The 26,189-nt window shown below is 40.9% G+C and overlaps 1 protein-coding gene across 1 annotated transcript in view; it reads left to right on the forward strand.

Moving 5' to 3' along the window:
* MYO3A (myosin IIIA) overlaps positions 1-25,871 on the forward strand; it is a gene marked incomplete at both ends in the record, with an annotated part of 171,340 nt that extends 145,469 nt beyond the window's left edge. The window contains 4 exons of the mRNA XM_082648314.1: positions 13,566-13,672; positions 19,658-19,698; positions 21,053-21,196; positions 25,754-25,871. Coding sequence (XP_082504440.1) covers positions 13,566-13,672; positions 19,658-19,698; positions 21,053-21,196; positions 25,754-25,871 — 410 coding nt within the window. The remainder of the gene's footprint in view (positions 1-13,565; positions 13,673-19,657; positions 19,699-21,052; positions 21,197-25,753) is intronic.
* Between the last annotated feature and the right edge of the window lie 318 nt (positions 25,872-26,189).

A 26,189-nucleotide genomic window follows, 5' to 3' on the forward strand; every position in this document is an offset into this window, starting at 1 on the left:
CACACTTATAGGAGGGAGTAGATTATCAGTACCATGGTCCATATTTACTTATCCTCAAGTTATTTCATGTAGATTGGTTTTGTCTTCCTCAGTCAGATTTTCAACCCTTGCAAGCAGGACCATGCCATGTACTATATGTTCATTTTTCTGTTACCCTAGCACACTTATTCATCACACCGTAGGCATTTAATAATGGCTTATTAATTGGCTGGAAAGCTGTTTAATTTCCTCCAAGCATTATATGTGGAGCAAAGTACAGTGGCCAGTGGAGCAAAGATTTAAAAGTTTTGTTTTTATTAAAACAAAAAAATGTTGCATTACATTCTTTAAATGTTTATTTGTTTTTGTATGTTGTATGCTTTTAAACTTCTAGTCAGGGAAGGCCTTATATTGTAGAAGGCCTAATGTCTAGAGGTCCTGTCTCCCTAGATCATCAGAATTGCTAACCCCGCAATTTGGAACCTCGCAGTGCGGGCAGCTGCCAGCCCCCGCAGAGGCGCCTTTAGCCGATACGCTGTGGAACCTGCCAGCGGGGGTTCAACAGGCCACCGCTGCAGCACTGACCTTCATGGCAAACCATACCTCCCCATGAAGAATTTCACTTGGAAGACCAAATCAAGCTAGTTTACAAATAATTATGTCACTAAAGTAGGCCTATTAGTCACTGAAACTTTCATTATCTCATGCTTCTCAAAAATCTACAAGCATCTTCAAATAATTGCTACACCCGACTTCGTTGTAACAACTCAGCCTTAGCTGGATTACGTAAAGTGACCTGAGAAAGCTTCTTACCTATTCTGAAGAAAGCCCTAGACCTAGAGGGCTGAGATAGGGAGGGTGGGAGGGAGGCTCAAGAGGGAGGGGACATGGGGACATATGTGTGCATATGGCTGGTTCACGTTGGTGTACAACAGAAATAACACAGTACTATGGAGCAGTTATGCTCCAATGAAGATCTATTTTAAAAAAAAAAAGTACAAAAGCAAATTTTTTCTAGAGGTCACTTTGAAAATTCATCAGGGTATTCTAAGTTATAATCATGCCTAATGGTCGTGTGGTGAAAACAGTAAAGGGGCCAGTAATATATCTTGAATGTATGGTTATCTGGTGGTTCAGCTTGATTTAAAGACAGATTAAGAGAAAAGGAGCACAGAATCGGCCTGGGCTGGATACCTGTTGGCACTGAGTGATGTGTACAGGGAGGTTCATTCTGCTATATTCTGTCCTTTCCTGCTCTTGTGAATGTTTGAAATTTTCTATAATAAAAGATTAAACAAACAAAAAAAGCAAGCCCTAGAAAATATGGATAATAAATGAGAATAATTAAATTTTCAACTTTATTTTAACAAGCTGTAACCTTATTTTATAAGGTTCTCTCTCTGTGAGACATATTTTTTAATGTGCGAAAGTGTCGAAAGTAAAATAATGTCCAAGTGAAAACTAAGGAACTAATTAAGAAGTTTAAAAATAAAATTAGGTAAGTACACGAACTGCTTGTTTTATATCTTTGTTTTGATAATAATCATTATCAATTGAAACTGACAGGAGTTAACTGCACCTGCATTTTCACTGAGAGGAATTTAGTACAGGATTTGTATAACTGGAGTGCGGCCATCTGATCACAGAGCCTATGCTGTTGTATTCAGAAGTATACGATGACATTGCATTATTTCACTTTGAATAATGTGCAGAGTTGCTCCTTTGGGGGGAGGGGGCGTTTCTTCTTAACTATGGTGCACCTGGCAATTGTGTTGACCTCTGTGAAGAGAAGAAAAAGATTAATTGTAGGATAAATATACCCTAGTAACACAAAAGCATATTTTCTTTCCCTCTTTTTACAAAGAAGCTGTGACTGTCCAACAGGCTGTAATTTTTTTAATGGGTTGCAAGGTTAACAAATAAGGACATTATGATAATTCCCATGCTTCATTTACATAATACCATCAGTAAATTCAACTCTAAATCAGAGCAGTCCCTTGCCATGCATACATACAGTAGATATAATGAAAATGCTTTCAGAGTAAATGTCAGAAGAAAAGAGCAATCTATTTATTTCTAAATTCTTATGGCATCTAGATTCATGCAGTAGTCCTAATATTTTCAGTTATTATGGTGCAGATTTGGTATTTGTTGTAAGGTATGCCTGTCAATTTACCATTGTAATGCTGGTCCTAGAAATGCATTTTGCAAACTACCCAAGAATATGTCTGCACGTATACCTGTAAACATATTTATAGCCATGTGAAGACCAGGTAGCTCAAATAATGTTGGGTCACATACTTTATAGGAGTTTGTTTTTCATTAAGAGTAGAAAGTAAAGAGAGATCAGAAGTTATATTGCTTTTCCTCCCAACATACCTCTGATGATCACTTATCTTCTTACATTTATTTGCTACTATTCTCTCTTCATAAGAAATAATACTAATTCCCCCCAAATCTTTCAAAAAATGACAACCTTCAGTATCCAAAAACAAATGATTTTATTTATACCCTTACAATTCAGTGAGTATCATTTATTTTTAGCATTTCAGTTATATTAAATACTAACCATAAAAGCAGTTTGCCACACGTGGGTTTACACTCTGAATTATCAAGTGTAAATTATTGATTTTGATGAGTTAACTGACTTAATTCCAACAGAACAGTTGACCTAGAAGCATTAAATGGAAATAGTTAAATTTTTTGCACTCAAATTATTTCTTCTCATTCCACAATTTTTATCTATTCTACACTACAGAGAACATGGAGCTGCCATGGAAGCAGGAAGGCAATGAACAGTATATTTCCCCCCAACTTCCCATTAAATTTCTGATTAAAAAATGCACGAAGAAAAGACTAACCATGTCCTCAGCAAAGGAAACAGTTTTTTCTTTACATATTTTGACATGATATTACTTAGCTATGAGATCAGTTCAAAGGGAAATTACATAGCATATTTGACAAAATAATACAGTCAACAAGGTAAATTCACATGGAGTTTATAATTTCATATCACATAGAGAAAATACCTTCTTAAATATCTAGTGTATTTTTAAAATTTTCTTACAGACATACTGGGCTAGTCCATAAACTCCCAAATATCAGAACTGAACCAGATTACATTTTCTGACCATGATGCAATTGAGATAGAAGTATAAAAATAAGTCTTAAAATTAAGAATCAGTATGAAATCTGAGGTGAGGCAATTATAATTAGAGTTATAAGTTATTTCAAAATAATAAAAATGAGAATAGCTATATATAAAAACTATGAATGTAATGCAACCAGATCTATATTCATGGGAAAATTCAGATCATTAAATGTTTTCATGATTAACTGAGAGAAAATAATTAAAAAAGGATGTAAAGTAAGATTTCTTTTTTTAAAAAAAAAGGAGAACAAGTATTTTTCAGCCCCAGGAAAAACACAAAAAGAGAAATAATTTTGATAAGACAGAAATATACCAGATATCTAAATGAAGCTAAAATAGTATTTTTTGAAAATAAAACAAAATAGACTAATTACCTAAAAAAGAAGCCACAAAAAAATAGAAATAAGAACAGTATTATAATAACTATAATTGATAATATTAAAATCTTGGCATGCTATGAATGCAATTTCACAGAGACAAATACGAGGCTAAAGTGTAAATTTCTGAGAAGACATAGTCAGTACGATGATGTGTCTGTCAAAGAATTCTCTTTAAAAAAGTGTTCAGGAACTCACAGTGTTTTAGACAAGTGCATTCAAAATTCATGGAACAAGTAATTTCCATAGTGTGTGATCTGCTTGGGAGAAAAAGAAAAATACAGAAAGTCACCTATTTTATGAAGATCATCTACCCTACAAGCAAAGTCTGACAAATAACCTCTTAGGAAGAAGGAAGGGAGAGGAGGGAGAAAGGAGAGAAAAAGAAGAAGAAAGCTATGGATCAATCTCAGGGATTTAGAGGTAAAACTCCGAAGTATAGTACTAGCTAATTGAATGCATATTACATTAAAAGACTATCCAAATAACATATCAATGTAACATAATATCCAAAGTTCAAAAGAAAAAAGCCATCTTGATAAATGCTAAAACAGTTTTCAATAAAATCTAACACTGAGTCCTAATGAAAAGCAAAACTCTTACTTAATTAGAAATAGGAGATGCTTTAGCAATATAAAGAGTATATTTCTTAAATCAATTGTCAACATCATAATAATGGTAAAACACTGAAAGCAGTTCCTTTAAAAAGCGGGATGAAGGTAAGGATGCTAGTAACAACACTTTGTTACGTTATTTATTTGGGAATTTCTAGCTGAAGCAATAGGACAGCAACAGAAGTTTCTGAAAAGCATGATTATTGAAAAGAAGAAGATAGGATTATAGGAGTATTAGCAGACAACATGAATTTTGACAATAAAAATGCAGAGAATGAACCAAAATAATGATTGGTACTTGTAAAAGAATTCAGCAAAGATACGTAGCTTTCCTATAATAATTTATAATGGGAAAAGAACATATTGGAAATAAGAGCAAAAACAAATAGAATACCTTGAAATAAAGTTAGCAAGAAAACCACAGAAAGATTAAAAAAAAAAAAGCAGAGTGGACAGTGGAATGACCCACTGTGTTTCTGGATTGAAAGATAAGAAAATGTAAACATATTCTAAAGTTGATTTCTAGGTTAAAAAAGTTGTGTTCCATTTCTATGAGATTTTCTTCAGAACTTAATGTCCCTAGATATCATTTGTAAATTTCAGGAAAAAAGAATAATTATAAATGAGGTCTTGCCTTTTAGATGGTAGAACAAATAATATAAAGCTACCATTAAAACCATATGCCTCTGTTATGAATATCAACCACAGATTAATGGAACAGAGCAGATAGCCCTAAAATTGACTGTAGTATTTATAAAAACCTGTCCCCAAAAGATATACAGCAAACCAATAAGAAATGGACATATAATGCTTAAATTTTTCTGATTTGGGGAGAATAAATAAAACAGCCTTACCTTATACTGAATACCCCAATATTTACCAGATATATTAATGATTTAAATGTGAGGAAGAAACCAGGTGATATGAATTGACTGTTTTACAGTCTCTGCTTAGGAAATGACAAAGCATAAGAAGTAATAAAAAGCATTACAAAGAAACACTGTGGTCGATTTGCACTGTGTAAACGTTAAAACCTAGACATTAGAAAGCCTCATTTAAAGTTAAAGAGCTACAGACAAACTGGATAAAATATATAGAACAAGTGGAAAAGTGGTTAACGTATGTAACATAGAAAGAGCTCTTATAAATCATTAGGAAAAACACAAACACCATCCATGGAAAAATGGACACATTGATTTATTTATAGAAGAACAAATGCACATGGAAAACAAGCATATATATGATTGCCGTGGAAATTAAAAGTATAAATTAAGTTACTATTTTTTACTCATCACAATGGCAGGGATGAAAAAATATTTAACGGTGACAAGAATGTGCTAGTTTAATTATCCTCAAACGCTAATGGTGAGACTAAAGACGCAACATTTCAAAAAGTAATTTGGCAAAATATGTAAAAAAGCATTGAAATCGTTTCTGTCACTCACCCAGTAAGCCCACTTATGAGAACATAGCCTAAGGAACTAATCAGAGCTGAAAGAGAAAAATTACGTACATGGCCAAAAATAAAATTAGACAATAAGAAAATGATTAATAAGTAATGACACATTCATATATGGAATATAAACAGCCCTTAAAATTCATCTTTCATAGAAGAACCTTAGCAAACTGCTAGCTAATCTAACTAGGGATACAAGACTGCAGAATTGGAATGGGAATCCTGTAAATATATCAGCTTAATCTTCCCGCGTGTCAGGGGGTTCACTGACAAGAGCATCCACATACAGGGCTCTAGAGAAGCCGAGAGACTGGTGGAGGGAGGGCCAAGTGCTTGCTCTCCAGTAGAGTGGACACTCTCCATCCCTCCCTACCTTGGACCTTCAGAGTCCATTCTGTACAAAATGAAGAATCTGAATAATGTTCCTGCAGCCTATACAGGGCTTCCACACCAGGTGGGAGAAGACTAGAATGCCATCTCCAGATAAGTTATCTTTGCTGCCAGGCTGTCTTGTGCCACTGAAAGCTGTCTTGCCACCTCCTGTGGCCATGCCTGCGACCAGACATGTCCTTATAAGGAATAGTAGCTTTTTAAAAATATTGGTGTATTTCACCTTACCTTGATAAGAACCACCTATCTGTTACAAAGTATGAGTGGGGCAGGGAGGTGGGGGGAGGCCAGAAACAAACTGAATGTTGCTTGTTTAAAATCAGGTAGTATTCTTCTATTCTGTGGTTTTTACAGGGCAATTTGAGAAAGTAACTGAGCAGTGAATAAATAATTTTCCCAAATTTGGCTCTTTGGAAAAAAAATTAACGTAGGTTTTCACCTCGAGCTATATACCCATATATTTTTCAGATAGAGATCAATATGGTCTTGAAAAACAACCAAGAGGTAATTGGGGGGCTCTTAAATGCCACCCCTGAGTTTTCCTTATTCTCCAGTCAGGTGAGCGTGTAGTTTTGTTGTTTGTCTCCATAGTTCCATGGACGGTCGTACACAGGATACATGCTCACAGCTCAACATGACACCCAGTAGGTGGCACTCTCAAGACACTGTCAGCGTCACTGTGTGCATTCCCGTATGCTTCTCATAGGGCGCCCCCGTTTATGTATGCTAGATGGCTGGGGGTGAGGGAGCAACCTAACTGCATGGACCAGACGAAACTAACTAGCCTCTGAGGACTCTAATCCATTACCTGTGCCCTACGGGAGTGACGGAAGAAAATGGCAGAAACACAGTGAGCATGTCCAAGAGACAGATGGTGGTCCAGAGGGGACGTCTGTGGGTCTCACCACACAAATAGAGCTGCATTATTCTCCTGTTTCTTCTGTGAGACAGGAGGGGCAGGCTGGGGGCAGCATCTTCCCCAAACCTAAGAGTGTAATTTATTGAAAAACTAAATGCTCAGTTTTCAAGGTTCTTGTGCAAAGTACTCAAACCAGAGTGGCAGAAAGCTTGAAGCCCATGAGCTGTAGGATAAGGACAGGTGAGAGTTGGCTCTAGGGCATCGGTGTTCAGTTGATAGGAAAAGACGAACTAAAGGAATCACTTGAGCAGTTCCGAATGGGGCTGGAGGCTGACAGCTCCCTGCTTGCTGAGAAGGTCAGAGGGAGCCTGTGAGCCAGACCACTGAACACTAAGGCATCCCTGAAGTGTTCAGGACACTCAGAGCAGACTTACAGCTCTTCACCTCAGGAAAACTCAAGGGAACACAGAGTGGAGTAAAACAAGTGGTCCAATTCAGGGCAACCATGAGAAGTGAAAATATCTCTGGGAACTCTGAGCATGAGGCAGTGCAAGGCAGAGAGGAGTGCAGAGGGACTGAACTGTCCACACAAGCTCAGAACCTGCGTCCATTTCTGTTCAAGAGCGCCTCGCCTGGCTGAAGGGCAGATGAGGTGAAAGGCAGACAGGTTGCGAACCTGACTACGGTGAACCTTGCCTTTAACAAATAGCAGTGAATATTCCTCCCTTCTAAGATTTCCTCTGGGTCCCTATATTGCTTAAAGTTCATGACTGTCCATTTGTAAATGGGAATTTACAAAAACTAAACAATTGATTTCTTAAGGAAGATATTACAATAACATAAGTGCATTTCTGTGCTGCTAATATCCTATTTATACATGTGATACTTTTGCAAATTATACTCTGCATGTTTACTTAAGTAAAATAGTATAATTATGATTAAAATGAGAATATATACTGAAATTCAGTTTTCTAGAGCAAATATTGGCAATGAGTTTTAAATCTGTCTTCTTCTGAATGCAAAACGTTGAGATGTTTTTCCTTTCATTGCATTCCTGATCAACTCAAATGCTTAATGAAATTATTACCAGAACTACAATATAAATAAATACTTTACCTTCTGGCTATTTAATATAGCAGCAACCTTTACCAGTTAATACGTATCATGCACATCATACAAAATAGTCACAAACCTAATTTTGCTATTGCCAGCGTTGATGCGCTGCTGGTAATTTGTGATTATAAATGTTTATGTCACTTTTGTAATTAAGGGGTTAGAATGACGTTGGCAGGCAGTGTTTGTGCTCCCCCAAAGGAACAAAAATTTAGAGGGCAAAATAAACTTAACGCCTTTCTGAAATATTTGTATGCTGAAAAGCTCACAGGCAGTTTGCTCTTCAAAAATACAAAATAGCCTGGGGAAATTTAATCTGAACAGTCAAACCCTGTTGAATACATTCCTCAATAATTTTCACTTACTGGCTGCCCACGTTACGTGGTCATGTCTTAAGGGAAGACACCCTTTAAGAATATTTAGCATTATCCTGGTGAAGAAAAAAGTCAATTCTGCAAGATATAAGAATTAATTGGAAATTCTGAAAATTCAACACGTTTGGGGATTTTTTTATCTCTGTAGTATGCACATGCCCTCATGCATATTTATAATTTTACATAAATGTGACCATACCATACATTCCAGGATTCTTTTGAATGCAATATTTTTTTCATTTTCTCTTTTTTTCCTGTTTCTTCCCCCGTCCCGCCCACCGCCATTCTCCCTCTCCAACCCACATTACTCTCCCCATCAAGGAAGCTCTTATAAAACATGTGTTCTTTTATATCTTTTGTAGATGTGCATAAATGCCCTTACAGACACATACAGATATAGAGATTTTTTGTCATTATTTTATTATGCATCTTGCTTGTCTCCCTTACTACCTGAGCAGGAATCCCTGCACATCAACAGGTATAGCTAAAAATCATTCTTTTTAATAGCCATATGGTATTCCATATGAAGATCACAATAATTTATGTAACCTTTCCCCTATTGTTAGGTATTCACTTTGTTTCGATTTTTTGCCACTATGAAAAATGTTGCAGAAAACTTCTCTGAAATTGTCCTTGTATACTGATGATATTTTTATGGGATAAGCCTCCAGGGGTGGAGTCGTTGAGTTGAAAGGCATTTTGGGTTTTGATAGATTGCTTTCCTAAAAGGCCCTAAGAAGATGTTTCCTTCAACAATTTGTTTGAATTCACTTTTTCTGACATCCTGTCCAGCAGTGTTATCCTTCTTTTTAATCTTAGCTAATATGCCTGGAGTAAAATGATATTACACTGTTATTTTAATTCATATTGTCTTGTCTGCTGACAAGCTCATTTGCCTTTCATGCTTGTTGGCTTTTTGGATTTGCTCATCTTGAACTTGCTACTTACATCTTTTGCTCATTTTTCTGTTGGTCTGTATTTTGTAGTCATTTGCCACCTTTTTATGACTTCTGAGTTCTAGTGAAGACATTTGTACCCCTAGATTGTTCATGAAGTCATCCAGATTTCCTTTCAGGATGTTTGTGGGTTCCTTCATTTACATTTATCTTTGAAGAATCAGGATTTATTTTTGTATCTGGTGACAATAGTGATCCAGTTAAGAAAATTATATTATTGAGTGTCTGCTCTTCACTTTAGCACTGTGTCTCTAAGCTAAAATGGATTCAGTTAGGCTTTTTAGCATCTCCAAACACCTACCACCTGTACATATCCAGTGAAGAAGCATGAGGGCATCAGATCCTAAGGTATAATGCCCACCATCCAAAAACATATGGTCGCACTATTTTTTTTAAGTCATAGGTAAAAATAGTAAGAAGTATGAGATTAAGTGTTGCATTATTTTGCTAGGGCTGCCATAACAAAGTTCCACAGACTTGGGGGATTAAACAACAGAAATGTTATTTCCTCACAGTTGTGTAAGCTAGAAGCCCAAGATCAACGTGTTGGCAAGTTTGGTTTCTTCTGAGGTCTCTCCTTGCCTTATAGATGCCGTCTTCTCCCTCTGTCTCCGCATGGTCTTCCTTCTGTGTGTGTCTGTGTCCTAATCTCCTCTTCTTACGGGAACACCGAGCATACTGAATTAGTGAGGCCATAGTGACCTCACTTTGAAGACCCTTTCTCCAAACACCTTCATATTCTGAGGAACTGGGGGTTAGGACTTCAGTGTATGAATTTTGAGGGGACACAATTCAGCCCATAACACGTTTCAAATAAATTGCACAGCCTGTGAGTACCATTGATGTTTACGTGAGACGGAGATGACTGGGCCATCTGTGAAAGCTTCATGGAAGAGGCGGAGGTGGAGACAGGCATTGAAGAATGCTTAAGATTTCAGTGAGGCCATGAAAAACCTTTCTATGAGACGAGAATAAGCAAAGTTACAGCTCTAAACGTGGTGTGCTGGGGTTCCAGTTAGGTAACGAGGCTGACCAGAGGAGGTAGTTCATTTTGGGGGGAAGTGGGAGATAAATTGGAATGGCTGAGATTGTAAGTAACTTGGATTTAGGAGAGGTTTCGGTTTAATGGAGAAGGAAAAAAGCATCACGAATTTTTGGAAAGTGGAATTTCATCATGGTATTTAAGGAAGGAAAATCTGGTTTTCATGTGTGAGATAAAGCACAGGGCGCATTAAGACGCTGCCACGGTTGTTAAATGAGCAGTTTAGCCCAGGATGGTAGCAAGGGTAAGCAAGAACTAGTGGATGAGTATTAGGCATTTTAAAAAATGTGTCAAAAAAGTTGACAGAATTTGCTGATTGCCTGCTTCCAGGAAACGAAGAAGAGGAATTAGGCGCGGGTGACATCACTATTACAAACCTGGGGGACAGAAATACAGTGCCATTAAGGTCGTGGTGTACAGAATCTTAGATGGAGAAGAAAGATGACCCCTGACTCACCTGAGTCTGAGAGTTTGAGATGCACGTATTCAACAGGGGTAGGAAATTAGGGCCGAGCTCTGGTGGATGAGAGGTTCTAGCCGAGTTATGGATTGGGAAATCATCTGTAGGGGGTCATTGTGCAACGTACAAGGAGCTGGGAGCACCATGATTCATTCCAGGAGGCAAAGGATTGTTTACGCATCCAGCAAACATTTATTAAGCACTTACTATGTGTCAGGCATTTCCTTAAGTGCCAGGAATACAAAGGTAAATGAGATAAGGTGTCTTGCGCGCAGAAACCTCACCCTCAGTCATGAAGGGAAGGGGTGGTCGATAATGTTAAATGGTCATGAAGTCAGAGATAATAAGGACAGAAAAGTGGCCTTTGGCTTGGGCAGTAAAGTGGTCACCCTTGACTGTCTAGAAGGCAGGTTCTATAGAGTCTTGGTGATAGAAATCAGACAGAATGGCAACATTTGATGAGAAAATGAAGAAAGAGCAAGACTTCCTTTATTCCCAGAATCTGTTTGTTTTTCCCTTTCGTGGCATTTATTCAGGTTCTTTGCCACCTTAAATTTATTTAATTGCTATTACAATAGTAATATTCTGATATTTTAATTCAGACTTTAAATAATATTAAAGTCAAGTTAAAATTTAGTCCCTGGTCACCTTTATGTTTCTAAAAACATAACTTGATACTATATTTTAATGTTTCTTGCCATTCAGACTCAAATAAGATATGTAAGTGCATATGGCCAATACATTTAAAAATAATAAAACTTGGCAAGAGCCAATAAGAGCTGTTTAATAATCAGCCCTGGGGCTTCCCTGGTGGCGCAGTGGTTGAGAGCCCGCCTGCCGATGCAGGGGACACGGGTTCCTGCCCCGGTCCGGAAGGATCCCACGTGCCGCGGAGCGGCTGGGCCCGTGAGCCATGGCCGCTGAGCCTGCGCGTCCGGAGCCTGTGCTCCGCAACGGGAGAGGCCACAACAGTGAGAGGCCCACATACCACAGAATAAATAAATAAATAAATAAATCAGCCGTGGGAGAGAGGATAAATAAGGAGAAGGAAAATAATAAAAGACCACTGTTTTTGGTGGTGGCGAGAATTCAGGTTTTACCATCTTTCCTCGCGCCTGTGATGGTCTAAGACGGGATTCGGCTAGGGCTCCGGTATCTGGATTCCCTCCACCTCCTCTCTCTACTCCTTTGGAGGAAAAGACAGAGAGAGAATGGGAGATGAACCTCCAGGGATTGGTTGGAAAAGTACTTCTACTCCTATCTATAACTGATCTCTATTAACGTGGTCTCATTAACAAAGATCCTGTTTTCTTTTGTTTTATTCTAAAAAGGACGGTAACGAATGATTGTCCTGGTTTGCACTGTTCCATGCCTTACACCACGATGACATACTCCCAACTAGCTGATCTATCTTTGTCATCCAGCAATTTCCCATAAATTTTAAAATGAATGAGTTGGATAACATTAGGATATGAATGCTCTTGTGATAAATATGTTCACACAGTGAGCTGGGGCTGGGACTAGAAAGTTAGGCATCTGTGAGTCTCCCTCCTGGTTGGAGCGGTCTTACGCTGCCTGTCACGGCTGCTCACACGTAGTAAGTGTGGAGCATTCATTGATTTGATTAGATTTGACTTGATCTGATTAGAATCGTTTGGAATCATTCAGTTCCTCTGTGTATTTCTATCTCTGAGGATTAGGAATTATTGTTGCCCCATTATTATATGCAATAATGATCCCTTGATGCCCTTAAAGTCCGGCTGAGAAGTGTGTGCTCCGATATCTGTTGAAGGTAAGCCATTCTCCAGTGAGCACCCATCCCCTACTCCCAACCCAACCCTGATACATTTATCACAAATGCACTTAGGGGATGAGGTGGTCAAGAATCATGAAAAATAGACAGAAATGGTTTGTAAGCGGCCTATTAACTCTGTAGACATAAGGCCACTTGTAACAAAAGCACTGACAGCAAAGTGTGAAGATCCTCAGAAACTCTGATGATGTTGCTGCAGGTTTGAGGACTTGGCTCTATCAGAGAAAGAGCAGGGAGAAGAGGACAAACCTAGTTCTTTCTTGGCCAAGGATTCTAAAGTCTGATCTGAACATTCTAATAGTTTGAGATTCTGAATATTGGTGAATATGTGTCCAGCCTGCAGTTGAGCTGTCTCTTGGTTTGGGTCATAATATGAGGTGGTACTTTAAAAGTGAGGATCATGCCGTGTTTGGATGGATGGATGGATGGATGGATGGATGGATGGAGGGAGGGAGGGAGGGATGGATGGATGGATGGATGGATGGATGGATGGATGGATGGAAGGATGGATGGATGGATGGATGGAAGGATGGATGGATGGAAGGATGGATGGATGGATGGATGGATGGATGGATGGATGGATGGATGGATGGATGGAAGGATGGATGGGTCACTCTGTAGTGCCAGTGACGGGGAGGCAAGGAGACAACGAGATTCTATGAGCATAATCCTCCTTCCTAGAGATTTTACGGCAGCTTTGTCTGCTCGCTCCATCCACCCTCAGCTGCCATTCCACATTATCGAACTGTGCGTTTCTTTTCTTCCCCGTCTTCTCTTCCCCTTAACTTCTCAAAATCCTAGACCACTGGACAATCGGAAGGAAACACATGATGAGGAATATAATAAGGGTTGGTGGGGGGAACAAAGGAATTTCCTCTTTCTCCCAGTTTTTGCCCCAGTTGTATGTATATAATTTGTTGTTTAACACAAACACAAAAGCCTTTGTAACTGAGTGCTTGTTTATGATCGCCTTTCTTGTAGGTATCTCCAGAGGAGAGGGGCCAAAAATACTGAGACCTCCGAGGCGGCCCCGGAAACCCAAAACACTAAATAACCCCGAAGACTCCACGTACTATTCTCTCCTGCATGTAAGTGGCTCACTCTCATTGTCAGGTGGGAGCCGTGGCCTCCCCTAACAACCAGCGCGGAAACTGACCACACTAGTCCTGTCAAAAGGGAGGGCTTTGCAAAGGAGATGCGCCTCGGTTTCTGCTTACCTGCCCCTCCCTTGACTGACAGTCTGGGCACTTGGCTGTCCGCCAACCCCTCCTCCTCAGGGTCCACGCCTCTCCCGCAGTCCTGTAACCCCTGTGCCCTCCCACAGTTCTCTCTTCTGGTCCTGTAATCTGAGCTGCTGTGCAACTATCAACCCAGAAAGAGAAGGGCCTCACAGCAGGAGCTCTCCAGGGAGGAACCTTAGTGTAAATGGACGGGGAGAAGGAAGGGGGAGGAAGAGACATTTATTGAACACCTTTTAAATCCCAGGCCTAGAGAGAGGTGTGTTCACACACATGGTGAGATCGAATCTTAGAGCCTGGAGGGTGGCATCCCCATCTCACAGATCAGGATTCTAAGACACGGATAAGACACCTGTTAGCTGTCAGGGCCATTAATTGTACTGAGGTCTTCTGGTTTCCCAGCTCCCGTTGACTCACGGTGAGCAGCCTGGGAGCTCTCGGCATCACCCCTGCCAGCCTGCCCTTCCTCTAGGTTCCTGTTCTCCGTGAATGCCACCAGCATCTGCCTGGTTACCTAAACCAGCAAAACTGCGAGGCATCCCGAATCTTGCCTGCTGATCAGACACGCTGAAGTGGGACTCCTCCCCACAAAGCCTCGCTCTGATTCATCTTCTGCTTCTGGCCTCACGGCAGCTACCCTGTTTCAGACCGTCTCATTCCTCACCTGGAGTAGTTCAGGCCCCACCTAACTGCTTCTAATCTCAGCTGCAAGCCATACCAGAACATTTCTCTAGACCATAACTTTGATTGTGTTCCTCCCTGGAGAGTCCCTCTAATGGCTCGGCAACTCCTTCTGCACCAAGTCCAGACTCCTTCGCCCCCGTGCCCACTGGCCAGGGTTAACTGCCGGCACCTCTGCCAGTGCGTGGCCTCCCACGCTCCTGAGTCCTTTGCACCTGCTGGTCCTTCCATTTACAATACTTATTCCCCCTCTCACTTCCTGCTGCCACAGTGAAGACAGCAACAGCCCTCCATGTCCTTGTAGAGCCCAGAGAATGTTTCCCATGAGTCGCAGTTAAGTTTCCCACCTCCCCGGCCATAAATGAAGGTTGACTTTCAAATCAACCATCTCCCAGTCCTCTCCCTTCTCTCTGCTGATTTCTCTCCAGTGTCTTTGGAAGGGTCCTCTTCCCCTTGGTGTTGCCTAGGGTTCAATCTTAGATTCTCTTCTCATCTCATTGCCTTCGGACAGTTTCATCAGCTGCCATGACATCAGTTTCTCCTGATTCCTGAATCCTGGTCTCTGGCTCAGATTCTCCCTCTGACTCCAACCTCAAATATCAGAGTACCTAGTGTTTGTTTTATATATTCCACGTGATGCACGAAGGCAGTCATACGTATATATACATTCACCTATATACTATGGGCAATACACACACACCTCCCTATATACTATGGGTACGTACACACACACCTCCCTATATACCATGGGTACACACACACACACACACACACACATACACGCACCCTTTTATTACTATGGGTACATATGCGCACATCTATATACTATGGGTACATACACACACACATCCATCTGAAATACACAATTAAATGGTTTTCAGTATAATCACAGAGTTGTACAACCATCACCACAGTCAATTTTACTTATTTTCAAAACAATTTTAATTGAACTATAGTTGATTTACAATGTTGTCTTAGTTTCAGGTATACAGCAGACTGATTCAACTATATATATATATATATATAGCTGATTCACAAATGAGTCCCTGCCCCCAAGAAGCTTACTTTGTCATTGTACCGTTATTTTTAAAATGAATATAAATTGTTTTCATGCATCTTAATTTATCAGTGACTGGAAACCTTTTTATAACCCTGGGTCTTGAAATCTGTGGCTTCAGTGAAACATAGAAAACTAGTATATTATTTGAAGTGAAAACACACCATGGGTTCATATTTATCTGGCCTTTACCCAGATTTGGGGTGTTACACGTAAGTGAAATTTATAGCTGTGATGGAGCCCTACCCCCTTTAACCATCAAAGCATTCTCAGTACTTTTAAATGGTTTTCACAAACATCCTTCTCAAATACATTATACTGCACATTTTAAACCTTTTCTTCATGACCCAGGTCACTGTAGTGAGCAAAAATGTTTGTACTTTATTCAGAACTATGCTTAGCAGAGAGGCTCCCTGACAGCCGTATCTAAAGTAACACCTGTCTCTCTGTATCCTCCTGGCCCTACTTAATTCTTCTTCACAGCAGGTATAGATATGTATCTGCTTGTCTCCTGGCTGACTCTCCCCTGTGGACTAGAAGCTCCAGGAAGGCAGGGACTTTGCTCACTCTTATGGCCCCACTGTTGCTCGTCATGAGACTATTTGCTAAATAACACACGACTTACTTTAGACGAGGCTCTCAGGCTGCCGAGCTGTGGACAAGACACCCCTCCCTCATGCTTGCCCGACACGAGCAGCTGCGCTGACAGATGTCTCACCTGTTAATACAGCTTTCGTTTCTCCTTGGATGCCACCACTTAGGGTGGTCATTCCGACTGCCTTAACATCAATACTAGCTCTCTTCTATGATTTGATGCTCTTAATCTCCTACATCTGGGGAATGTTGCTGTTGTCGTGTCCAAAATAAGAGTAAGCTGAAGCTTAGAAACGTGGCTGTGGAGGAGAGAACATCAGCTGAACGCTCACGCCCCATTGTCACGGCGTGTGGTGTCTGCTCTAACACGTAGAAGCTGTGCAGCCATCAGCAAAATGACTCCATGCCAACAGCTTCCTCAGGAAGTGAGTAATGGACCCCGTCACATCACAAGTCCCTTCCGGTCCCATTATTTTTCTGGGGCTTTCCCTCAACCACAGCAGTAGGTGGTTTGGCCACTTCCAGGTCCCTTTTTTGTTATGTCTATATTTTGGCTACCCTCTTCATCCTTGTGAAGGCCTCTGAATACATTATATATTCGTGTATTTCCAAAAGGGAAGTAAGACTGTGTCCGCCATGATGTAATGGTGAATTTTAAAGTCTTACGATAAAATGTATTTCTTTATGTCAGGTGGGAGGGAGAGGGAGTGAGATGCAGTGACTGAGGAATGGCTTCTTCAGTCCTCTGAGCTCAGACCTCTGTTCTTTCAAAGGCCTCCTCAAGAAACATCCTCACTGGATATCTCCTCCGTAAGTCATCTCTGTTTCCTTGTCTTTCTCTCTTCTTTACTCTAGTTTGATAAGAAACGGCCATAGGACATTTGCTTCTTCTTTTGCATTTAAAATCTCAGGTTTGTAATTTGTCATATCAAAACTCTGATTGCAAACATCATTGGTCTTAGTAATTCAGGCATATCTCGCTTTATTGTGCTTCACAGGTACTGTTTTTTTCTTTTTTCTTTTTTTTACAAACTGAAGGTTTGTCACAACCCTGCATTCAGCAAGTCTATTGGCACCATATTCCCAACAGCATTTGCTCACTTCCTGTCTCTGTGTCTCTTGGTAATTCTTGTAGTATTTCAAACCCTCCACCGGCAGTTTTATGGCATTTCTAGCAATAAAGCATTTTTAAAATAAGGTATGCATTTGTTTAGACATAATGCTATGGCACACTTAATAGACTATAGTAGAGTGTAAACGTAACTTTTATATGCACTGGGAAACCAAAAACATTTGTGTGACTTGCTTTATTGCAGTGGCCTGGAACCAAACCTGCAATATCTCCGAGGTGTGTGTGTAAATGCTCCTAATATACAGTCCTGTGTGATAAAATTCATATTAAGTCCTCTTCCAGGAAATGCAATATCCTTCTTCATGATCAATAATGCCATTTCATACGTCCCTTTAGCCCTAGAGCCTAGGGGACTGAGAGACAACTAACTGTAAAGCTCTGTCTTAACACTCATTTCTTCCTCCCGCTTTGTTCCTGATTTACAGCTCCTATTTTATTACCTTGATTACATAATTGCTTCTATTATAAACCATCTTAAATAATTTTTGGAAAAATATATCATTGAATTACATTTCATTAGACTATTCTAGCACAGGCAAGAGCGAAATAAGCCCAGACAGTATTTACTCTTCTAAGAATTCCTGTAACTGAGAACCAGCTTGTCCACACCATCTCCCAGGTGGAAGTGCTGATCCAGAATAAAAAGGGGTCCTCGCCAGGGTGGAACGTTATTTGATTCTTGGTTGTAGAAAGGGGATCTCTGTTACTCAGCATCATTTTGGATTATAGAAAATGGTTATCAAGGACAAGAGAGACGTTTCTTTCAGATGATCAAGGAGGCAGGACCTCTTCTGTTAAGGCAACCACCACAGCAAACACCACCCTGCTCCCAGGGATCATTAACTGAACTGCTAGGGGCCGTTGTGCTTATGCTGGTAATAGCATTATTTGTAAGCACCTCCTAGCCTAGGGCACTGTGTCAAAAATGTGAAGTAACAGGAAGCGGGAAGGACAGGAATGTAATTGGTGTCCTGCCCCTTACATTGTTACTTCCTGAATGGTCCACTCCCAGACTTGATGCAGGAAAGCATTCATTTCCACCTCATCCACCCACTAAAATACCAACGATAAGAATAAAAGGAACTATGAACTATTTGCCTCATCTAACATTTTAAGTTATTACAAATGATAAGTTATGAGAAAAAAATGATTCAGTATGTCTAAGGATAACTTGGGAAAACCCTAGATATTTACAAACCATTATTATTATTATTTTATTTTTTTTTTGCGGCATGCGGGCCTCTCACTGTTGTGGCCTCTCCCGTGGCGGAGCACAGGCTCCGGACGCGCAGGCTCAGCGGCCATGGCTCACGGGCCCAGCCGCTCTGTGACATGTGGGATCTTCCCGGACTGGGGCATGAACCCGCGTCCCCTGCATCGGCAGGCGGACTCTCAACCACTGCGCCACCAGGGAAGCCCACAAACCATTATTAATTGACATTTTTTTTATCTTGCACTTTTATGGTGCCACCCAACTTGATACTTGCATTAGGGTTGCCACAATTATAATATCTTAAGCTTGTTCAAGGTGAGTGTGGTATTTGTTTTCTCAGCCTAAAAGACATATATCTTCTTTTCAACATGTAAATATAGGAGTTCAAATGCATTGAGCTAGAACACAGTGAAACACGTGACTAATGTCACAATACAAAAGAGAATACTGCTTTATATGTAAGATTAAATGAAATACCACTTTGTTCAAATTGAATTACTGATTAAAATATATCTAGTTATTTTTATACTTAAACATTCTAAAGTATGCCGTGATACATCAAATTTCCAATTATGAAAAAACATTTTGCAGTGAACATATGTGTCATCCATGCTGCTACTCTTATGCCATAAGTGGGCTCCTATAGGTTAATGAAGTCAGATTTCCATTCTTCTGTGTCCTGTTGCAGCTGCCCTAACTATCCACCCATCTGCTTTACCTGCAGACAAGGATGACATCAAAGCAGCCTAATTAACCTGCCTAAATACAACTACATTTGTGATAGAGAGATAGACTTTCCAGAAAGTCTGACATTTTGTCCCCATTTGTAGGTAGATAGACGTTATGTAATCTTGTATAGACTGGTCACCACTGTGTGGTAAACTCTTCTTTTATATGGGATGCAAAGATTAATTTCATTCCCGGCCTGGTTAAAAAAAAACAGCAACACAAATTCATAATTAGTAAAATTTGAGTAAACTAAAATTTTTAATTGAGTACAATTTCTTTAGATTGTAAATATATTTTATCCACTTGCTTATTTCTAAATCAGCTTTATAGGAATACATTTATATGTTAATACTATAGTAATGTATAAATTAATCCTATTAAGATCATAATATGATATAGAGTCTTTTTTAATTATTCTATTCTGTTTAGAAGTCAATCCAAGAAGAAAAACGAAGATCGAGGAAAGATAGGTAATTATTACGTCTAACTTTAATGTCATCTTCTCAAACCAAAATATACTCCATATGTTCAAATTGTGATTAAAACCCACCCATTTTATGCGGATAGATTTGGGGAAGTAGTGTGCTCTCAATACATTTATATTATACATATGAGGTTTATATGTAATTTATAAGATCTTACCTATCGGAAATATACTGAGATAACACAGTGCAAGTTATTTACTGAGAACTCAAACAGTTTTTAATAAATTGTACCGTCCAGTATGGAATTTGCTTTTCTTGTCCCATTAATATGGTTTTGATTGAGCAGTTTGAGCATGCTCATGTTCATGAACTTTCTTTCCCCAAACTCTTTGTACTTTTTTGTTCTTCAACACAAGCTAAATCACTTTTTATAATGTTTACGTATTTGTTAGGAAGATGAGGTTTTTGTCACCTGCGTGTGTGGCCCACTTCTATTCACGCTATTCCCCTTTCCCTATAACATTTCAGCCCACCAGCGCTTTACTCTTTTAATATTATATTTCAAGCAACGAATTTCCGGACACTGCTCAAAACAATCGAGGGTTCTTCTATTAAGCATGAGTGGACACAGAGTTCCGATTTATGAATCAGTGGCATTCTGAAAGTTCATTTATAGATTGGTATCTTAACTTGAAAAGCACTTTTCCCCAAAGTACTGTAACACCCAGTAGTTTTTCAGACTGACACCTGTTGACCTTAGATGAAGTTCCATCAGACCAGAGATACCGAGTACCACAGGAACCAGAGTGCAGTTTGACTAGATCCAAGAATGAAAACGGTTGAGGACACACCCCTGTGTGTGTGTTGTGTGCAGAAATTAAAATCTAGCAGAGAAATCAGTCCCCTAAAGACACAGGGGTAGGGAAGGACAGAAGGTTACCTGTGAAGGAAGTAAGGTAAGCTCATGACACATGATGTGCCTCAGTGGGCTGATAAAATTGGGAAGTGCTTGTGTTAGTACATAAAGGCCAGCTTTCCTCATGGTGGCCCAAGGGTCAGTTGTGAGTCCTGATGTAGACTGGCCAAGTGAGCATTATAATCACCGGCTATCTAGTAACTACTAGTTTTGTGCCAAGTTGAACTTGGAAAGTGGTAGAACTTGGAAAGGCTGTCCCAGCAGCTAATGCCCTCTTAAAGGTAAGAAGTGAGGGGTTTGTTTTTCTTTTTAATTTACGGTATATACTGTTTTTGCACATTTCAAGACCTCTCTCATTCCTGTTGACATACATGTGTTACTGCTTAATTATCGTAAATACTTTAAACGAAGAAAACAAGTATCTTGTAAGTTTAAGTGAGTAGACAGCTTGATACTGTGGTGTGTTTATGTGTTCATTTGCAGTCAGGGAAAATTATTAGATTTGGAAGATTTCTATTATAAGGAAATTTTGCCCAGTCATCCTGGACCAGAGGAACACAACCTTAGTTTAAGAGAACGAAGACAACAGCAAGAACTCCAGAATCAATGTTTTAAAGCTGATGAAAGGTAATAAACGTACGTTGAAGTACAGCATTTTCAATTTTATACTCACCATTCCATTTCTAAAGCATTTTCATTTACGTATGGACTAATGACAAAGCGTTCTTACTGAGCATTGCGTCTTATGATTGATGTGTTGTTTAAAAGTAAAATCATAAGGATTATGGTAAGGTAATCAGACATCCCAGTTTTTCTAGCACAATCCCGGTTTTTACCTGTTTTCTTGGTGTAATCATCAAAAGCACTCCCTTTTAAAAGTTGTTTGGTTTGGATGATAAATTATGTGGTCATACTATATAATTATAAACAATATCTGTGTTTAATAATATCCAAAACCTGTGTTTAAGCTCTAACCAGTGTGATTTCATTTACTTATTGGTTTCTCGATTATGCTGTGTAATTTCTCAGAATCAGTGATGTCAGACCAAAAACAAAAAATTGAGGAGAAATATTCATACAGAAATATGTATTTTGGATTTGATTTTCACTTTGCCACCAACTTTGTTTGACATTTAACTTAAACCATTTGTAGCTTACTTACTACTTTGGGAATGTTTTTTTCTTTCCCCAAAAAATTCTTTGTAAAGTTTTGAAATTGAGGGCACACAATAAGATGGACATGTGGTATATGAGAAATGGGAGCAGCGCCAGGCAATGAAAAGCTGTTTTTCCAAAATCCTAAGTGAACACCCTGTCAGCCCAGGGCACGCAGACCCCCCACATAGCTGCCTCTTGCACAGTGTGCTATGTGGTTAAGAGAAGAGGGTTTAGAGCGAGATGGTCTCAGATTTGGGTCCCAATTCTGCCACTTAGTAGCTGAGTGACCTTGCAGTGTTACTAGACCTCTTTAAGCTTCTGTTTTCACATCTGCAAAAGGATTTACTAGTTGCCTCGCCGTGTTGTTGGAGAGATTAAATGAAACGATGAATACGGGGCACTTAATGCGAGACATGGCGCCGGGGAGGTGTTCCATAAATGGTGGCTGTCATCATCTTTATTTGCTTGTCCAGAACTATGGTTTCTGCCCCTTGTCTCCAAAAGAAGATGTATTCTTCCATCTTGGAGCTTAGAGATGTTCTGGTCCAACCACAGAGTTCTATATGGGAGAATTACCAAGTGCCCGAGAGATTAAGGGACTTGCCCGAAGTCCCACATTGAGTGAGTGAACTAAAATCCAAGGGCTTTCACTCTTTGCTCAAATGGCTTCTCACTGACGCACCCACTTCCCGTTTTAACAAGCCAGTCTGCCTCCCCTCAGGCGTGTTCTCCCCTCCCCGCAGCGGCAGGCACACATCTGCTGTGAACGTGTTCACTCCCTGGTGTTCCAGTGGCGTCTCTGGATGTCAAGGCAGTTCATTAGACTAGAAGCTGGGAGCTCACCTCAGCGGAGCGCTCGCGGTGTGCTAGGCTGTGCTCTTATCCTGTTACCTTTGCTCTTATCTCATTTAACCCTCACAGGAGCTAGCGAGATGGTTACTCTCCTTGCCCTATTTTACAGATGAGGAAGCTAAGCCTGCTTAGTTTCATACTGCAAACAGTCACCTAGATAATAAATGATGGGGTTAGAATTTGAACACAGGCCTTTGTGAATTTAGAGCTGATAACCTTTAGCACCCACGCTGGGTGCTTGAGGAGGGAGTGATGCAGTCCTGTCCAAGATACGATCCTTATATCTGTCTCTGAGGATCTGGACTTGAGAGAGAAAGGATTCTTATCTAACCCTGCAGACAGGTAACTCCAAGGTGGGATATTTCTAAACTAAGGAAGATTAAAGAGACAAAACAACCAAGTGCAGTAGGTCAACCTTGATAGGATCTTGGCTTTAAAATAGAAAACAAAAACAAAACAGAAAAACAGCTCTAAAGGACCTTTTGGGACAATTAGAGAAGCTTCAGGCCAAGCTATATGTTGGAAGATGTTATTGTAGAAAGAATATTTTATATATCTTATTATATATATTAAATTATCTAATAAATATTATATATTTATCCTATATAGAAATATATAGTACATATTTTATATAGATACTAATATATTATTCTGATAAAATATTTATGTATATTATATAATACATACTCTCTCTGTATAGTGTACTCAGATAAATAAATAAATATATATATATATTTATCTGAACATAAACACATACACACACACACACACACACACACACACACACACACACACACACACACACACACACACACACACACACACACACACACACACCACCCAAGTACACCAGGAAGGCATGAGCAGGTCTGGGAATCAGGGACAAAAGCAATGATGATTTGAGTGTCTCATGAATTTGAATGAATGAAAGCAAGTGCAAGGTAGTCAGTGATAACATGGATGACTGTCCTTGTAGCTAAGACCAAACCTTCCCTTTGTGCACTGAATTCTAGTCCTTCCATGTCCACCAGAACATTGTCCTGCAACTGTCCCCTCTCTCTTCTGCACCTTGAATGTTTGTTCTCTTTACCAAATCATTTCTGACAATGTGCGAACATGATCCAATTGGACGCATCATAAAAAGTACCTTTGACTCGATCTGGAAGTCATCCTTGACTTTCCAGAACACCCGTATTCCTGCTCTTCATTACAGCAGAAGAGTAAATAGATGGGCGAGATCCTACCTCCTCCTGGGCCTCTCTTCCCATCCTTTCTTGAGCCACCATACTCAAGTTTCCATTCCCATCATTCCATGGAAACTGTCCCTGCCAAGGTCACCATATCCAGTGATGATTCTCAATCCTTATCTCACCCTATCAGCAGCATTTGACACTCTTTCTTTAAACGTTTTCTTCATTGGCCTCCAGGACAGCAGCTCCTTCCCTTGGTTTGCCTCCTACCTCACCCTCTGCTTCTCATTCTTCTTCGCTGATTCCTCCTCATTTCACTGATCTCTCAACACTGGAGAGTCCCAGTCCTTTGTTTGCATCATCAACACATACTCTCATGACCTTAAAGGTCATCTATTTACCTAAAATTGCCAAACTGAAATCTCTAGCGTAGGTCAGGGCTTATATATCCAACCGCCTATTCAGTATCTTCTCTTGAATATCTAGTAAGTATCTCAAAGTTAGCACAACTGAAACCAAAATCTTTATCTCCCCCTCCCCCATGAGGGGCTCTCCTGTAGCCTTCCCCATATCGTTAAATGGCAACCTCACTTTTCCTATGGTTTAAGGTAAGAACCTTGGAGACATTCTTGATTCCTTTCTTTTACACCCCACATCCATTCAGCAAACTCTTCCAGATTGACCTACCAAGATAAGTAAAATTTGACCAATTCTAACCTCCACAAGCCTAAGCCTGCCAGTCTTGCTGAAGACTATTACAGTGTCTCTAACAGGCCTCCTTACTTCCACTGAACCACTCAACTCGGAAACCTCCAGTTTGTCTCTTGCTCTAAGTAAAATTCAAATTCTTGCCATGGTCTCACAGCTCTATGTTGTCTGTCACACTGTCCCCTCATTCCTCCTGCTCTCGTCCCTCTCTATTCTCCGCCTTGCTTGCCCCATTCATGCCGCAGTGGCCTCCTTGTTGTGCCATGAACACAATACGCACCCTCATCTTGGGACCTTTACATGGGTCTTGCATCATCCTGGAGTGACTGCCCTTCCCCAAGAGATCTGCCTGACTCTCCTCCCGTTCTTTCAGGCCTCTCGTCCAATGTCACCTTATCAGAGAGGCCTTTCCTGATCACCCTCTATGAAATTGCTTGGACACACACACACACACACACACACACACACACACACACACACACGCCTCAGCCTTTCCCCATGAACCTGCTTTACTTCTCTGTAGACTCTGTAGACCTTCCGCCCCCTGGTGTGTTGGAGCTGTCCATGGTCCTCTCCCGCACTAGACGGGAAACGCTGGGAAAGCAGGGACTTGTGTTCACCCATCGCCTACGCTGGTGGCTGATGAATAAATGAAAGAATGACTGTAGCTGCATTTTAGGGAGCTCCCCACTTCCCCAGGCAAGCTGCAGACCCTAAAGGTAAACGTTGGAAGGGCTTCCCAGCAGTGGGTTCAGGAAGGTGACCCAGCAGCCTCCCTGAAAACGTGGAAGGATTAAAAAAGCTGACAGGACCCACTCCTTGCGGCTAACAGAGGGGTGGGTCACATTTGGGGGCAGCGTTTTAAGGAAACAACTGAGCAGTTGCAAAATGATGGTTGTCTGTATAGGCACCTTGAGTTTCCTGTTTGACCAGAACGTACTAAAGTGTTTGTTTATTGGTTGTGAATTTATTTCAAGCCAAACCAAACTCACCTCTCTGAACTACACCTTCTGATGCTTTACTTAGCTGTCATTCAAACAACCGGGTTCCACCAGGTTCCACCAACCCTTCTGCTCCTCGCTCAGGAGTTTTGAAAACCTGCTGAGGCGATGTCGCAGATCCGTTTGGTCACTGCCCTGCTGTCTTGAACGTGCGGTTATGAAACGCCCGCAGTTTGGTGGGAGGTGTGGGAGGAGGACCCGCCTGACTCGGGGTGGGCGGGGATGCGCGGCGCGCGGTGGCGCCGCTGATGCTCGGCCCCGGGTCTCGCTCGCAGGTGCTGGGCGGCGGGGGACCGCGAGGAGGAGGAGAATGGGCCCACCGCCAGCCCCTACGACTACAGGAGGCTCCTGCGCAAAACCTCCCAGCGCCGGCGCCTCGTTCAGCATGTGTAGCCCCGCTGCTCGGCGGCCAGCGCCGTCGGCATGTGCCCGAGACTGCGGAGCTTGCCGGGGCCGAGGCGGGGGATCCTCAGGCACTGCGCCATCAGGCGCTGGGGCCGCAGCCCTGGCCTTGGCGGGGGCTGCCCGCTGTGCTCACCCCTCGAGTGCCCGGGCCAGCCTCTGGTGCTCGGAGGGCGGAGAGCCCTTCGGACGCCGCGTCTCCGCGCTCCCGCATCCTCCACTCCCACCAGCCGCCGGTTTGGGCATCCCTGGCCCTGGCCCCCAATGTGTCTCTTTGTTCACTTGTTTGCGACTCCTGTGGACCCGACT

This window comes from Grampus griseus, assembly GCF_964374135.1.
Source record: "Grampus griseus genome assembly, chromosome: 2".
Lineage (NCBI taxonomy): Eukaryota > Metazoa > Chordata > Mammalia > Artiodactyla > Delphinidae > Grampus > Grampus griseus.